Source organism: Podarcis liolepis (assembly GCF_965112155.1).
Source record: "Podarcis liolepis genome assembly, chromosome: 14".
NCBI lineage: Eukaryota > Metazoa > Chordata > Lepidosauria > Squamata > Lacertidae > Podarcis > Podarcis liolepis.
In genome coordinates this window covers 11055615-11073223 of record NC_139569.1, presented here as the reverse complement: position 1 = coordinate 11073223, position 17609 = coordinate 11055615, and the positions used below count along the sequence as shown (strand labels likewise).

The window sequence follows — 17609 nt, the reverse complement described above, 5'->3', positions numbered from 1 at the left end:
CCCAGCGAATGCACACTTCAGATGTGCATTATGTACAGCATGTTCCGATGAGCTTGTCTGCCCAGCAGGAACGCACACAAGTCAGAGGTCAGTTCTGCTCTGCGCACGCCTGCACCAGTCGTTTTTTAAAGGTTTACATTCTGGCTGTGCGTAGCAGAGGAGCACGCACACCCGAGAGAAAGCAAACACTATTTTAAGAATGGCACAGCGCGTTACGAAGAGGCCCAACTATTTATAGCTTTGCATAAAAGCATGTTGGAAGCTTTCTTCCTTATGAAGATTTAATTCCTAAGACAGCGCCAATGAGCTCAATTGTAGCTTGGGATAAAGAAGAAAAAGATAAGATTTGGAGAATCAAAAATCAGGATACGTGCAAGACATGTTTACAAGGGGTGAGGCAGGGGGCAGTAATGGACAAGCCACACGGACTCTGGATTACCAGCTTAACTCCGGTTCAGATAAAGGTTACCTAAATTGTTGGTTGGTATTTATTTTAAAAACCTGCAATGGAAGTTAACAATAACAGGTGAAATAGAACAGAACACCCGCAAGCAAGAACCTATCAGGGCATACAGGCAAGAGCCATAAATACAACAACTAATTAAAAGGAGTAATGTGGTTATTGCCCATTTTGTTTAACCTATTTGCACATCAATCAGCAGCAAGCCTCTTAACATCTTCCTGATCACATATTTTTCCTCCTAGGGTGCCACTAAAAAGTCCATACTCAGGGAGAGAGAGAGATATTAATATTTGCCTCTGCTTCAAGATGCTTCAAGATGGACTATTTTGAAAAAGAAACAAACCCCTTTGACACATAGCCCTGCCAGTGCCGGCTCAGCCGTTGGGCAGGATGAAGTCACTGCCTCAGGCTGCCCGCCTGCAGGTCTCCCGCCTGGCCTGCGACCTCTGCCAACAGCAGAGAAGTGATGCTGCAAATCGGCACCAATTTTGGGCAACATTGTGCCCGTTTGGGGCGAGATCTTGCCCGAAATCGCACAAAATTTTGTAGAGCAAAAAAATAAAAATAAATCTCATGGGATTTGGGGCAAGATCTCACCCAAAATAGGCAAGATCTTGTATGAAATCTGTGCCACCATTGGTGGATGTGCCCCTGCCCCTCACCTAAGCCCAGAGGGACACACATGGAACATCAGTACTAGAAGCAGAAGTGCCTACAAACCTGTAACGTGTTGCGTTTTCTGTTTCAATGTCCTCCAGATGAAATTCTGCCCATGGGTCAGGCATGTGCTTGGCTTTCTCAATGGCGTGCTTCCAGGCTTGCTGCAGAAGTTGGAAAGTGTCGAGTTATTCACAAAAGGCCGTCAGAGATAATGCACAATCACTGATCTCCCATCGTACTTTTGGACCTCAGTCTTGCAAAGGGAAGCACACAGAGAGAGCCCGAAAACGGTGCAGGATAAAGGATATTTGTCTGCGGACACAAGTCTCGTGGGCCTGCCTCTACATTTGGACCGGTTTTGGAAAAACCACACCTGCCTGCACTACACTGACATCTCTCACATATATATATATATACATATATATATATATATATATATATATATATATATATATATATATATATATCTCTCATCAAGGAGTGGGGAGGTAAATATGTGTAAGGACGGCCCTCCGCTGAATGCATTTTGCTTTTAAATTTTTCTTTTTAAAAAACATATTTTATTTATGATTTTCAATTTTATAAATTTCAATAATTTTACAGTCCTTTCTACATTTCAAAACTTGACTTCCTTCCCCCTCTTTGTGCGGTTCCTTAAATGTATTTTTAATATTTTCTGCCTATCCAAATTAACTTAACTTGCTCAACAAATGATAACCAACACGAGAGCCAAGACTGAACTCGTGTTTTTCTTTTAAAGCAGAGTTATTTTCTTTTACAACAAAATATTTTGGGAGTACGTCCCTGTCTCAGCTGGTGGGAGCCCCTTGACCGCTAATCTCAGCCAGACATATTCTTTCTTTGGATCTGCTCATGCATTCCTCTTCTTATTTTTTAATGTCCCAGTGATACAGTCAAACTCAAACATGCTCTTGAGGAAAAAGTAAGGGGGGGGGACACACACAAAACAAGCTACATATAATCAAACTGAGAAGCAAAAGCCGATGGAAAATGAACCAAAAAGCTCACCACAAAAAGCTCACCACATGAAGCAAAAATAATGTTAGTATGTAAAGGATGCAGATGAATATTACAACTCCAGACAAATGGCTGTTTCATTCTCCAAGACACTCAGCCCAATCCTGTGCACAAAATGTGCGTATTAGTGAAAATGCTTATGTGGGGGGAAACTGCATACAAAACTGTGTTTATTAAGAGAAGTGTGCACAAAACTGCATATGATTTTTCTGGGAATGGTGGGATCTGGGTTTTAAACCACTTGCCCACCTCAAACAAGAAATTTATTTTAAAATGTTGCTGCATTCATTTTTGACCTACCCGGCTATGGTCAACGGCAGAGCCATGCTTAGAATGCTGCTGAGTGCCATTCTAAAGGACATACATGAGAAACAATTAAGCAGAAGACATGTAGAACAGAGCAAAATAGCATTTAAATGAAAGTCACTTTTCAAGACAATCAACACATCCATGGTGCTTGGTGAAAGTTTTTGAAAGCCAGTTTTTCTACGCTTTCCTGCACTGCAGGGGATTGTGACCAGATGACCTTTGGGATCCATTCCAAGTCTACAATTCTATGATCATCTAGAATACAGTCCTGCTCTCTTCTCTTTCAACTGGTGTTCCTCTCCTCTGCTTCCCAACAGCCTTTCACTGACAGACATCTAACTTCTGGCCCAGAGTGATACTTCTTAAGAAACATCAGTGACAACATCCCATATATGGAAGCTAACGGCAAGGGCCAGAGTTTTCAAATGAGTCACATGGCAATTATGTTTGCTGCACACAGAGCGGTGTCATTCAAAGGTAAACACACTAAATTTGTCCATGTCCCTTTGACATCAGAAGGAAGAGAGATGGTGGTGGGAGGCAGGGCCTTTTCAGCTATGGCACCCTAGTTGGGAAAACACCTTCCCAGAGAGGTCTGCCAGGTGCACCAGGTGAAAACCCATTTTACCTGCCAATACCTTTTGGCTCTACCTTTCGTTTATGCTGCTTTTATGAAACAGCTTGCTGCAACTAGTTATGCTTTTATTTATTGTGAATCTTGTAGCTTTTTGTTGTCTCGCATCCCACAGAGAGCAATGGCTGAAGAGTACGTAATACATTGCTATCACAGAAAGTAATTATAATTGAAAATGGAGAGTTGCCAATAATTATTATAATGATGGAGGCCTTAGGACCAAAGCCAGCTCAACAAGGGCTGCAGTTCAGGTGGAATGATGTTTTGCTGAGGTGGCACACAGCCTTGATAAGCTGTGTAGTTCTGAGGGAGTTTTCCTTTGTATGCTTGCTTGGATGCCTCCCTGCTATGTACAAGGCCTGGAGAGAGAGAGAGAAAGACAGCACATGTCTGTTCCTTTCTCTTCAAATTATACATTGCCTTCCGTTCAGTTTCCTCAGCAAAGTACTACCAGGATTTATTTTCTCTTTGGACTCCGTCTGGGTTATTTAACAGACTTTGCCAACATTTGTGGCCATGATCATTTGCAGCTCCACAACCTGTGTCTTCTGTATATTTACAAACACACAAGTCTGCTCTGTGCCGAATGTTTACGGCTTCACACTTCGGTCTACGCACAGGAAATGAGCAAACTGCAAATTGGTCTAAAGGGGTGGGCCATTGTCTTGAGAGCAGCTACAGGTCTGGGCAAAATGCACGCAAGTTGTACATCACGGTAGTTAGTTACAAGAAACAAAGCAGGGGAAGAAAGTTTTGACCTCATGCCAGCCCAGGAAAAGCCAAGAAAGAGAGAGACTGGCGTGGACTAACCTTGATGTCAAAAGAACTCCTAGGAGAAGCGCTGGATGAATACAGCTCATTTTTCATCAAGTTGGTGTAATAGTTGCTGACTTTGTCACCAGCTGCCTTGTTTGCAACAGGGTCATCTGTTATCGGGCAGATATAGTAATTATCTTCATCCTCGCTATCGGTGTCGTGGTAATTCCCAGAGACTGCTTTCGCTGGCTTGCTGTTATCGAAGCATTCCATGTGAAAGATAAGGTCTTCTTCCGCCATACTGGTGGGAGAGTGGCTTTGCTCGTGTGGGGGTTGAAGTAGCCAGTATTACAAATGAAGGAACCTAAAGAAAAGAAAGGCGGGAGATCAATATCTGAATTAACGGGGGGGGGGGGGAATGGGTCAGTATGTAGGAATCTTTAGGCTTTACATTTGTTCATTTAATAAAAGTTACATGCCGCTTGGTTGTAAAAACAAAACAAACCCTGAATAAACCTGAAAGCGGTTTGCAAAAAAAGAATAAATCAATATATGCCTTTTAAAAATTACGCTGAGGAAAGGAGTTAGTGAAATCAGCCTAGTGTGTGAAAACAGCTGCATTCTGTTTGTGGCGTTCCTTTAAAGATTTGGGCGGTTCCCGTGGTGGTTAATAAAACGATGAGACGGTTTGAATGTTGCTTTTATCGCAGAGTGCAGTTCCTGAGCCAACGGAGATCTCTCGTTTCTCTTTGCTGCCGTTTCTTCATTCATGATGTGGGGGAGAACAGGTGAAGTTACCTGCAAGCTCAGGCTTGTGGCGCTCCATCCTAACCTGGAGAAATATCCCAGATCCTGGATAAATATGAAGTGTCTTCTTGTTGAGGCCTGTATTCCCAGGTGGGGTAGCAGTTCACATTCCTGGGAGGCAGAGAGGGCTGAAGCAGAGGTCTTCTCAGCAATGGAGAAGACATGCCTTGCCTCACCCACCAACCAGAGACGATGCAGGCCGTATGGATGGAATTTGTCTCCTACCTCCTGGCTTGAAAAAAGCACCCTGGCCATATCCACATTATTAATTTAAAGCAGTGTTATACGACTTTAAACTGTCACAGCTTCCCCTAAAGCAGGGGTCAGCAAACTTTTTCAGCAAGGGGCTGATCCACTGTCCCTCAGACCTTGTGGGGGGCCGGACTATAAGCCACCCCCTCAACCGACTCTCCCTTCCCTTCTCCACAGCACCAGACGAGCCCCTGTAAAAACACCAGGCAGGCCCCACAAATAACCCAGAGAAGCATTTTAAATAAAAGCAAACTTTCTACTCATGTAAAAACACACTGATTCTCGGACCGTCCGCAGGCCGGATTTAGAAGGCGATTCAGCCGGATTCGGCCCCTGGGCCTTAGTCTGCCTACCCATGCTCTACACACCATCTGGTAGTGGCTTTGCAGGGCATCAGACAGGATTCTCTCCCAGCCCCTGAACTGGACATACCTGGGACTTCCTGCGTACAAAAACAGATAACCCATGGCTAAGATACAGCCCTTCTCTATGGCTAAGGTTGTGTCTTAGATGAATTCCACATATACCGTAGAGGCATGCTTCCATCATTTAAAAACACGGGACTTCCCTTAGCCTTTTTTCCAGCTAACTTCTGATCTGGTTTCCTCCCCCTCCGGTTCCATGCCTTTATTTCACTCTCCTTTTATGAGACTGCAAGCCTGAGGGCAGGGCGATGTAATTCTACCTTCTGTATGGCGCCTGGTAAATAATACGTCTCATCATCATTGTTTCTGAGCAGAACTCGTTTTTAAAAAGGTTGGGGAAGATTTGGGGTGGGTGGGTGGAGCTTAAACGCTTACTTGCAAAGGCTAAATTGTGCAATGCATCCAGAAATTTCTCAATCCAACTCTCTTGGGAAGGGACCTCACCGCAACTCTTTCCAGCTGAGCCACTGGTCCAATTAGTGCCAGCACTTTGGTGGGTGTTTATCCAAGACATTTCAAGCTCATCAAACCTAGACTGAGGGTAAATCGCTCCCTCTATTTCCCATGCCCAGGCTGCACATGCCAAAATTTGCACAGCCAAAATGCCACCACCTACAGACATAAAAGAACCCCTAGGTGGGAACCCCAAGATTTTCAGAAGTACAATAAATTCTTAGCAGGGGGGGGAGGTAGGGGAGGAATCTAACAGGAGGGTGACTTCCCCAAACAGTCCAATGAGGGCTGGGCATGCTCAGTGGGTACAGAAAACTGTCTTGAGTGGTGAATGGAACACTAGGTGGAAAGGGAATGGAATCAATGGAGTATTGTGGAGGGGGTTATAGCTGGCTGGCTGGCTGGCTACAGAAGCACATTTTGTTGAAGACCATCAGTACTCTACACATGAAACATATCTGAACAAACAACAAAGACACAGCCTCAAACTGATTCCATACTGTGTCTCTGATTAGCAACTGGTATTTCTTCTAGAAATGAAAGGCGGAATTATTAATTGTTTTAATCTATCTATTTACTAACTTGCTTTGTAACATTTACACAGCACTCGGATGTAAAAAAACAACAACCTAAAAATGGTTTGCAAAAAGATAAAGTGCTAACATGGAGAAAAATCCACAAACATAATTTATTTTATTTTTAAATGAACTTTTATTGAATTTTTGCAGTTTTATATTCAATCAGACAACAAAATGTAACATTTATCATACAAAAGAAAAAAGAAGCGCGCCCCCCCCCCTCCTCGTGACTTCCCTCAACTTCCCCTTCTGGTTCTTTAAATATTTACTGCTTCTGCTTAATTATTATCTTATTTTTATGTTCTTCTACCTTAATGCTCTTGCACACACAACCATACTTTAAGGCATACAAAAGTTAAAATACTAAAACAGATTAGAATAACTTAGCTTTCTAAACATCTGGGTTGTCTTGTCAAAGCAAGAATTTTTTTAGGAGGCGCCAAAAAGAGCACAGTGAAGGACCCTGCTTAATCACTAAATAACAAATCATCAATGACTCCCAGGTTGCTTGGTGCAAAAGCAAGGTACTGCCTTAAAGAGACCTTTCCGTTTTATCTCAGATGTGGAAACGCAGGCACAGAGACTAGTTTGCTGAAGATCCACGCAGTGAATTCACCCTACAGTTAAAGTCAATAAGAAGGAAAAGCGCTTACCTATGGTGGATCAACTTCCGGCAGCAGAAGTTGAACGCAAGCCTCCTCACGTGGCAGGAATGGAGTGAGGCAGGAGGCCGCACAGAAGTACCAGCAGTTGTAAAAACAATAACCCTGTAGGTAAAGGAGAAAAATGCCCCGTTAGCCACCACTACTGCTAAGAGCTGGCCTGCCACAAATCTCACCGTCAGGCACAGTGCAATGCTCCTCTGACCTCTTCTAAAGTAAGACACAAGCTAAAATTAGAGATGGTATTTTCCCAGTGAAAGGCAAGTGCATATGTGATTCTCTGCGGAAAAGCAGCACAACTTTCAATGAGGCTGTTCAATCTGAGCAGAAAATATCAAGCTAAAGGAAACAACCGATGGCACCAGTGTATTCCACCCCCCCGCCAACTTCTTAAAAGCGTGGAGCCACCTAGACAGCTGCCTTGTTTGCCTCCACGGCTGGGCTGGACTGATCCTGCTCCAATGAAGGACCCCAGCATTGAACACATAGAGAAGACAATTAGCAATTGCATGGATGGATTTATATGTATTTATTCATTTCTGCCCCACCTTTCTGCCAAAGAGCTCAAGGTGGCATATCCTTACAAACAACCCTGTGAAGGAGGTTAGGCTGAGAGACTGACTGGCCCAAGGTAACCCAGTGAGCTGCATGACGGAGGGAGGATTCGAACCCTGGTCTCCCAGGTCCTAGTCCAACACGCTAACCGCTATACCATATTGGCTCTCACACCGCAACTACTTTATCATTTTACAAAATAAGTAGCAGGCACGGGGCCCAATACTAACCAGGAGGTTCCTGGCAGGGGGGGGAGCACAAAGGGGTTTTAATCCTTTCCTGCCACCTGATTCAAATCAGCCTCCCCTGCTTACTGTTAAAAAATCGCCCATGCAATTGCTAATTGTATAAATGGCACCTCCTTAAGCCTGGGCCAGAATTACCTAAACAATTGTCACTAAACAATAAAGCAGGGGTAGGCAAGCTAAGGCCCATGGGCCGGATGCAGCCCAATCACCTTCTCAATTGCGCCTGCGGACGGTCCAGGAATCAGCGTGTTTTTACATGAGTAGAATGTGTGCTTTTATTTAAAATGCATCTCTGGGTTATTTGTGGGGCCTGCTTAGTGTTTTTACATGAGTAGAATGTGTGCTTTTATTTAAAATGCATCTCTGGGTTATTTGTGGGGCATGGGAATTCGTTCATTCCCCCCCCAAAAAAATATATAGTTCGGCCCACCACATGGTCTGAGGGACGGTGGACCGGCCCACGGCTGAAAAGGTTGCTGACCCCTGCAATAAAGTAATAAGTAACCTTCTGTGGCATTCCTTGTTTCCACAGGAACAAGTTTGTTTGGTTTGATTTCTGGCCTTAAACCAAGCCACACAACTACATGAATGATGAAAGATTACAAAAACCAGGAAGAGAAATATTCAGAGCGTTGATTGGGGGGGGGGGTTTGCAGTCCATTAGACCTCCATGCATATTCCCCAAGATTTGGAGAACACACACACAACAACAACCCCGGAGACCAATTTTTTTTTATTAATTATTATTATTAAAAACTGGAAATCTCGTGCAGAGAATATTCAAATGCACTTCTCTTGTGCTCTAAGCTTGAGTACTAACGCTGCACCATCAGCAGTACTGAACATGCTTCTGAAACAGATCCAATTCCAGGCCTTATCTTCCTGGCATGTAGGAGCAGAGAGCTGTTTGCTTCCAGGAGAACATCCTGTGCTTTCTCTGTTTTAAGGAGGCAGCCATGTACAGGTGCCAAATGAGAAGACTCTCTTCCTGCCACCCCCAGTCATTCTGCTGCTCGAGACCTCAATGAGCCTGTGAAATGAGGCCGGTCTCCCTACCTTGTGCCAATAAGAGGACAGAGACCTTTTATTTAAAAGGTTCATCTAAAAGGATGGCAACTTGCCCTGTGCTCAAGCTGGAATTGTTTTGGCAGCTCCAAGAAGGTTCTTACTATTGATGGTCAACCTGATATTTCATCATGGTGCTATGTATATATTCCCTTGTCCCGCAAAATAAGATAATCCAAATTCTGCTTCCCCCAAATTCTGTGAATTCTCCAAGAGATATAGATCATGAGAGATGGAACTTAATTGAATACGCTCCTTTTTGCAACATTTTTGCCCCTTTCCTGAATTTCAAAAAGCATAAGGACTAGAAACTTGAATAGTAAAAGGTGAAATTCTTAGAATGCTGACTTCTGCTCCTGTTATCAGTTTCTGCCTGTTGTGTACACACAGCCTATTTATTTACTGACTACATTTATATACCGCTTTTTTGCCAAATTGCATCTCAGAACTGAGGAAGGTGTTCTGGGACAGGTCCCCTAGACTGTCAGCTGATAAGCCCAAATTAGGTCTTGAGGGCCATGACCAACAACTAGGTTTCCTGATATGATATTTGGAAATTGTACACTTCCTGCTTTTGCCATTCTGCAGGTGTCATTCTGGGCTCCATAGTTTACTCTTCAGAGTTACAATTTTGCCTGTAAATATGCGTAAGTGTGAATTGAATTCTACCCCATTCCTACTTCCAAATAAGCAAAGGTGAGACTATCTTTTTCTCCATCGCTTTACTCATGGAAGTGACTCAAAGCAACTTACAAAGACAGCATAAATCCTAAAACCAATTACAATAAACACAATCAATCAAAACAACCTCAGCTGCGATTCCTGTATTGCATGGGGTACCTTTCCAACTCTGTGATTCTTTTATATATAAAAACAAACCCAGACACATCTAGAGATCAGGCTGAAAGCAAGTGGGATTTATTCAGTTTCTCCTCTAACTCAAAACCCACATTTCTTTAGAACCAGCATATGGAAGCTATGGCCTTCCAGATGTATGGTAGACTATCATACAACATGTAACATACACAACATGGCTCATCATCCATGACTGTTGGTCAGGCTGGCTGGAACTGAAGGGATCTGGAGTCCAATAATGTCTGGATAGCCATGGCTTCACCATCACTGCATTAAAATTACACCCTTTGCCTATATATTAAAAACCCCACCCGACCAGAAGCATTGGTTCCCAGAACTGTCTTGTCCAAAACTGTTTCTCAGCACTCTCTGGGAACACTGTGTAATCTCCAAATGTTGCCCACGATCTTGAGAAAGTGTGCAAGTTGGGAATGGTACAAGACCCAGCGGCTCGAGACAACCCTAGGCATGTCTGCTCAGGAAAAAAAGTTGTGTCGAGTCCACTAGGACTTACTCCAAGTTGCCTAGGATTGCCGTCTCAACGGGTTACCGATTCGGTGTGGAATTTAGAAAGTGCATTTTGTTACTTGCCAGGATCAGAGCTGAAAAGCTATAATTGTGCTAAAGAAATGCAAGGGACCCCCAAAAGGCATCTATTCCAACCCCCAGCAAAGCAGGAATGCAACGCAGTAAAACACCCCTATCTAACAGAGTACAGAAAAGCATGCAAGACTGCTATCCTCTGCCTGTGCACTCAGGGGCTTGTGCCCAGGTTAGGTGTGTAATAATCTGCACCCTGAACAGTGCAACAGCGCTCTAAATTCAGCATTACAATAGCTACAAAATAATAATTACTTGCAATAATAAAGATTGACTGATTGACTGAATTACTAGCAGGGAGGGAGGGAAACAGCGTTACAGAATACTTTTAATGCTACTTTCAAAATTTATTCAGTAGTAAATCTGCAGAGACAACAACTACTTTCTCTCCCAAACCACAGAATCAATTATTATAATGATGATTATGGCCGTCATTTCCATTTCTTCCTGCCTGCGCTCACAGTGTAAGTCAGAACGCTGTCTTTGTCCCGTGAGGTTTCCAGAGCCTGCTACCTTATGTTGAAAACAGCAGCGGTTATATTACACAGCATTCCAACAAATACTGTCGGAAACAATTCCCCACCCATGTCGTATCTTGGAAATTTATTTTTACTTCTTCTTTAGGGCTTGTACCCAGTGTGCAACGAGCTTTAGGAAACACAACAATCTCTTGGGTTGTAATATCCAGAAAGTGAAGGAATCGTGCAGTGTTTGAATGCAAAGTAGACTCTGCACAAACCATGCAGAAAATTCAAATTAGTATTCATCTTTGTACGTGATGCAGGTCATAAATTGTAAGCCCAAAGTATGGTTTTCTTTGAATTAAAACCTGATAGGTATGTTGATTCAGTCCCCATGAAGCTATAATCTGATCAAGTAATGTAGGACATGATGAGATATCTACATATGGAGTTAAATGTTTATTTACTTATTTATTTTTGCAACACTTTGGTGCGTTGGCACGGCAACGATTGCATAACATTTAACAGTGCAGGAGGTTGGTACTGTGCAGCCATGTTTTTTGGGGGGGAAGTATCCCCCCCTTCCTCCATCTGTTCCATGTTCAGATCCCCATAAATATGTGAACATATCCAAGCTTGTCAATCAGCAGAACTGCTGACTGAGTGCCTTTGATTGCCATGACATTACGGTACATCAACAACCTGCAATCAAACAGTCCAGGAACATTCTCTGCTTAGAAAAGGAAGCAGGCTGCAATCTCGTTGTAATTTATGCCGGTGAGCAGAAGCCTACTTTTGGAAAAACACAAATGGCTATTCCTGGGTATCAGAATCATCCCTGCCTTTGTTCTACTACAGAATGTTTAATTCCATTACGTAACACTCGGTGCATTAAAACCCAGCAATGTCCTACTGTAAATGCTCTTTTGCACTGCGAGCTTAAGGATGTTTACTCACAGGAGAAGTCCCAGTGTGTTCAGTGGGACACACTCACCAGGGAGAAAGCTCAGCCAGACTTATTTTCAAGTAAACGTGTACAGGACTATGATGCCGCAGTTTCTAAAATGCTCTTCCACTACAGAAACACCATACTAATGACACACTCTGGTGTCCTACAGTGATGCCCCTCACATAAATACCCTGGTACAGTAAGCAGGGTTGCCAGACCTGCAGGTCAGACCTGATGTCTCCAGGTTTGCCTGGCCCCCCTCCAGGTGGAAAGCTTAAATCTCCAGGTCCACCAGAGTGTCTTTAATTACCTATCTATCAGACAGATTGTGGATGCAACTTGCAAGCGTCAACCCACCAAGAGTCAGCTGCAAACTGCAGCGCAAGCACTTCCTCCACTCCTTTCTCCCAATTAACCTCTGTCTCCAGGCCCTACTCCTCTGACATCACCGGGGGCCAGGGCCACCCCTAGGACTCAGGTTTGTACTCTGAAATCTCAGGATCTGGGGTGTTCCTGATTTGGCCAGCCTAACAGCAGGCTAGCTCCCCTATTCTCTCTCCAGACAAGGAAGGGGCATCATCAGAATTCACTGACACATGTTAAGGTAAAGGTAAAGGTACGGGCCAGTCGTGACCGACTCTGGGGTTGCACGCTCAACTCGCTCTAGAGGCCGGGAGCCAGCGCTGTCCGAAGACACCTCCAGGTCACGTGGCCAGCGTGACAAGCTGCATCTGGCGAGCCAGCACCAGCGCCACACACGGAAACGCTGTTTACCTTCCCCGCTAGGTAAGCGGTCCCTATTTATCTACTTGCCCTTAGGGGTGCTTTCGAACTGCTAGGTGGGCAGGAGCTCGGACCGAATGGCGGGAGCTCACCCCGCCGCGGGGATTCAAACCACCGACCTTACGATCAGCAAGTCCTAGGCACTGAGGTTTTATCCACAGCGCCACCCGCATACCCCACTGACACATGTTACATGGGGGTAAAAATGTGGAGTTTGGCCTGGGAGGAATTTCAAGGGCGGGGGGGGGGGAGGCCTAGAAGGCCTCATTTGGGTTTCCCAACCATGTTCTATGTTAATTTATGGTGCTGGCATTTGAGGAAAACCAGCATTCATTCCCCTTATTTCCGGCACAACTCCAAACCCTTTGCCCATTCTCCTTCCTCAAGCAGTTATGCAGCCTTCTTGTTCTCCATTACTTTCAAATGTGCTCCCACAGAAACAACTTTCCAAGCTGGTTAGTGTCTGTACTAGAAGACAAGGCTTCACAACACAGCACTTTTGGAAAATAGCAGCATGAAGGGAATCGTTCCTTAAAAGATAATGGCTGCTTCCTTATTGCAAAGCACCCTGGCAGAACGCTACCCCATCATTTAGGCACCGAACGTCCTGTCCTTTGGGAGCATTTACACTGGGATAGCTGAATCTTGAACAAAATGACTTTCTGCCTGCTCAGCCTTTTCCTAATCTGCTGCAGCTACAGCTAGGGACTGTCAACATCACAGCGGTTTTAACACAGATGTTACAGAGCGAAGGGGAAACGGAGAGTCCATAGACCTGTTCACATGAAGCAGAAACTCAACACATGGTCAGGCATGAATGAGGGATAACGCCCACGTACTTGGGATAAATCCTGCCTGCTACACTCCCCCGTGGAGCTCAGCCATAGTTTGGCTTATGATTACATCCAAACCCAGGCTCATGGTTTGTCTCCCCCAAGAACAAATCTTGGTCAGAGTTTGTGGTTTGTTGGGAGCGAGACAACCCACAAGCCGAGGTTTGCATACAACGCTATACCAAACCATGGCTTAACTACAGGTAGTGTAGCAGCAGCAGGAGGCAGACGTTGAAAGCAGCAACAGTTTTTGCTTTGTGCATTCACACACTCACCGGTTCATGCTTAGCCATGGTTTGGTGATACGTGAGAATTGGGCCCATCCCTGAAGAAAAGTATCAGCCTTCCTCACAGATCAGTCCAGGGTACCAAATCTGAAGACGGTTGCATCTAACTCGGTGCTGTCTAAACCAGTGTTTCCCAACCGGTGTTCCGCGGCACACTAGTGTGCCGCGAGATGATGCCTGGTGTGCCGCGAGCGAGTCCAAAAAAGGGGGAGTCCCTTCCCCCGCGGACGCCCCCTCGGCTCCAGCATCCCCCAGCGCGCCTGGACGCCGCCGCCACCGCCGTGCGTAGCCTCCCGGGGCTCGGAGGCTCTCCAGCAGCGGCAACATCTGGCGCTGCACCGCCTCCCGGGCCGGGCGGGCGCGGTCCCTGGACGCCGCCGGCGCCTCCCCTCGAGGGCTGCCGGTACCTGGCGCCCCGCCATCCCCGGCCAGGCTGGGCGGCCGCAGCCGCGTAGCCTCCGCTTCCGCCGGTCGGAGTGCAAAGGGCGCTCGGGGAGGCGCTGCGAGCTGGCACCGCCTTTTTATCCCGCCCCGTCGAGCCGGGGCCTCGCGGAGGCTCCCAGCTCCGCGCCGGGGCCTCGCGGAGGCTCCCAGCTCCGCGCCGGGGCCTCGCGGAGGCTCCCAGCTCCGCGCCGGGCGCCCCTCCGCACCCTCCCCTACCTGCCGGGCTGCTGGGAGAGGCGGCGGCGGGACGGCGCCCCGCGCCCCCCAAAGCGTCTTCCTTCCCGTCCCCGCCGTCCAGGCTCCCGGGGCGCACGGCGGGCTGGAAGGCAGCCTCCCTCTCCCGGAGCCGGAGCTGAGCCTCGCTGCCTCTCCAAATCGAGAACAAAGCCCGGGGGACAGGCGAGAGGGGGGCGCGGGACCCCCGACAGAACAATGGGGGGCCGGGGAGGGGAGGGGGCTTCCAAAGGATTAAGCAAATCCCGCGGGGATCCGAGGCCGGGATATAGCTACAATGCAGCCACAGTTTTTATTTACAGTTTTTATTTACAGTTTCGACGAAGGCGCCAGAGGACCCCCATCCTCAGCTCCTTCAGAAAGGAAGCCCCGCCCCTCGGCTCCCTACGCCGCCAGGCAGCTCAGCTGACTGACGAGGACGTTCTGCGGCGGCGGCCACCGCACAACCACCGCAGTTGCTGGCAGCGTCCGCAGCGCAATAAGTAACAGCGCCTGGTGCTGCCAACTCTTTCTCTCTCTCTCCCGCCCCCAAGCTCTCGCGCGCCCCGCGTCAACATCGCCGCGCGCAGCTTCCCGAGCTCGAGGCCAGCCGCTGCACGCACGCGCCGGCTTGTCATCGGCTCCGGTTGTTGCCTTTCTCCGCCGAGGTCGGTGGACCCCGAGCCTAGGCTTCCTTCCCGCACCCCGCTTTCCGAAGACCGCACACCAGTTGGGCCAGTACATATTCCCCTCCCGTGACTGGAGTGGAATAGCCCTTTCTCTTCTTCCCCAACCCTTCCCCAACCCTCAGTCCCTCGCTTTGCTGCCTCCTCCCCCCCCACCCCCAAAGCTTGGAGGTTCCCCGGCAAGGGGGAGGGAAAAAAATTGAAAGTTACACTTTCGTGCGTCCCTCCTGGCGTGACGCTGCGCGCTGACGTCACGGGGCTGTAATGGTGGTGTGCCTCGAGATTTTTTTCATCAAACAAGTGTGCCTTTGCCCAAAAAAGGTTGGGAAACACTGGTCTAAACCAACAACTGTCCAGGCTCACTCCCATTCCTACCTAGAAAGGCTGAGGGTAAAATCCTGGGACCTTCCATATGCAAAGCACATTCTCTGCCACAAGAGAAAATCCCTTCCTTTAAACAGAACAAGTAGTCGAGGATCACCAGTCAACCATAGTTGAATAAAGCAGTATGCAGTATATTAATTTCAAAACAAAGTAACTAAGGCTGCAATCCTGCTCACACTTACCTGGGACTAAGCCCTACTGAACACACCGGGACTTGTTTTTAAGTAGCCATGCCTAGGATTGTGCTGCAAAGTGGCAATCATATAACTAATTCCTAATTTGATGGGTCTTACTTCCGAGTTGTTGTGCATAGGACTGCGGTCTAATCGGAGACAGAATTCCTTCCGCCATCCAAATATGGTGTTCAGTCAGATCCAAAGGGAAAGAGAACCCAACAACGCTACAGAAGGACACATGCAACCAAAGGTGTTTCCAAACTCGTGCTATTTTCAGGTGCAATTCAATCACTTTGCAGAAAATTTGAATTGTGCAATTAAAAATGGAGATCTGGTACAAGTGAAATCAGCTTCCCCAAAAGATCAGTTTCTCCAATAAGGAGAGCTAGGGGTATCCCTTGCCTGTCAGTGGAGACAATACTGAACTAGTTAGATCAATTTTCTGACTCAGTAGAAGGCAGCTTCTTAGGTTCACTGGAAAGCGTGGGATAAGGCTTGATGAATTGTCATCAGACCTCCCCGCAAACAGATGAGGACAAACCCTCAACAAACGCCAACTTCGTCTAACCTCCCTGCAAACAAATCAGGAGACATATTCAACCAACAGATACTCTGGAGGAGCTGTCCTCCCCCCCCCCCATCTGTTCTCATTAAATGACAATGCATTTGGAGATCGGTTCATAAAAACACTCAGCTGATCATGATCCTGGTTTTCAGAAAATTTAAAAACCCAACCCACACATGCGCAAACTCACCCAAACCCTTCCTGATCCCGATGACTGACAGAACGAATCACGAGAGGCAAATAAAACAAAATGCCCACTGTGCAGCCAGGAACACAATAGACGCTTGTTTCTGTCCACACGGCCGCTCGCAACCCCCACAGTCACCCAGAGCACAGTTGTGTGTTGATGCAACCCTACCTACACCCCAGTCGCCAGCACTGAGGTCAGCAGCGCGGACGCTCCCAGGAAAGCTCTCGAATTCAGACGTGTCAGCGAAAGAAGGCGGGAGGGGAGGATGGCAGGAGGGTCAGCCCGGGCGCTGCTTGCATCTACCCGCTCCTAAGGAGGGGCAGGAAGAGAAACCTCCCCGGGCTGCCACGATTGCCGCTAGCCAGAGCTTTGGGCCGTCTGCAAAGGCAGCTAAGGCGGCCTTGCAAACACAACCGTCCCCTATGCACCCAAGCTGACCTAAACCCACGCAAATACACACGAGGCCAATGCCAATGCTTTCCCTTGCTTTGCTCGCCCCAAACAAACGACAGGATCAATTGCAAGCCCCGGGCCTACCTTTCCACGCAGATCCACACCTTTGCAAAACAGCAAAGGTTCCTGCTTGCTTTCCACCTCGCCAAGCCCTCTCGCTCTCTTTTCTGCAGAAGGACGGCCCAGCTAGTCGCCTCCAGGGAGGCGGGCCAGGCTTTTGCAAGCGTGCCAGGAGCAGAGGCGACGTGCAAGAGCCGCGCGCGCCGGCTGCTGCTGCTTTGCTGCTGCTTCCCCCGGGGACGGGACTGGGGCGCACCGAGCACGTTCCGGAGCGCGGCGCCTGCAGCCTCCCTGCTGAACTCGCCCTACGCAGCGAGGGATCCGACGGCACGCCTCGTTCTCACCCCGGGCTGGAGCAGGAGGAGGAGCTGGAGCAGGAAGGAGGGAAGAGGCGGCTCTCCAAGCCGAGCCAGGCGGGGCTTCGGGGCGTCCGCATGCAGACCGGGTTTATAGCGCATCGAGCGCGCGTTTAAAGTGCGAGACGAGGTGCCTTGTCGGAGCTGGGTAGCAGGCAGCACAGTCTAGGGTGGTTGCAGCCAGGGCCGGATTTAGATTTGATGAGGCCCTAAGCTACTGAAGTTAATGGGGCCCTTTATATGTCCAGCTGTCCTTTGTCAACATCAAATGTTTTTTGCGTTGAATATATGCTATATAGTAATTTATGGACCTAATTACATCATAGGAGCCTACACAACACAAAACACTGTTGCTATATGTAGGTTTTATTTTATTTTATTTTTTATCTTATATTTTAGAAATGTACAT

General features: G+C 47.3%; 1 protein-coding gene across 9 annotated transcripts in view; it reads right to left on the bottom strand.

Moving 5' to 3' along the window:
- The window catches only part of EEF2K (eukaryotic elongation factor 2 kinase), a 44881-nt gene extending 27566 nt beyond the window's left edge, over positions 1–17315 (bottom strand). For 2 of the 9 annotated variants that reach the window (XM_083474308.1, XM_083474314.1), the window contains exons 1-5: positions 16869–17194; positions 7029–7142; positions 3915–4224; positions 2462–2512; positions 1184–1284 (exon numbers count right to left, since the gene is read on the bottom strand). In XM_083474308.1, coding sequence (XP_083330434.1) covers positions 1184–1284; positions 2462–2512; positions 3915–4160 — 398 coding nt within the window. In that variant the 5' untranslated portion in view covers positions 4161–4224; positions 7029–7142; positions 16869–17194. Of the gene's footprint in view, positions 1–1183; positions 1285–2461; positions 2513–3914; positions 4225–7028; positions 7143–16331; positions 16611–16868 lie in introns of those variants that run through there. The other 7 variants (XM_083474310.1, XM_083474315.1, XM_083474309.1 and 4 more) reach the window with 6 other exon arrangements.
- Positions 17316–17609: the final 294 nt, after the last annotated feature.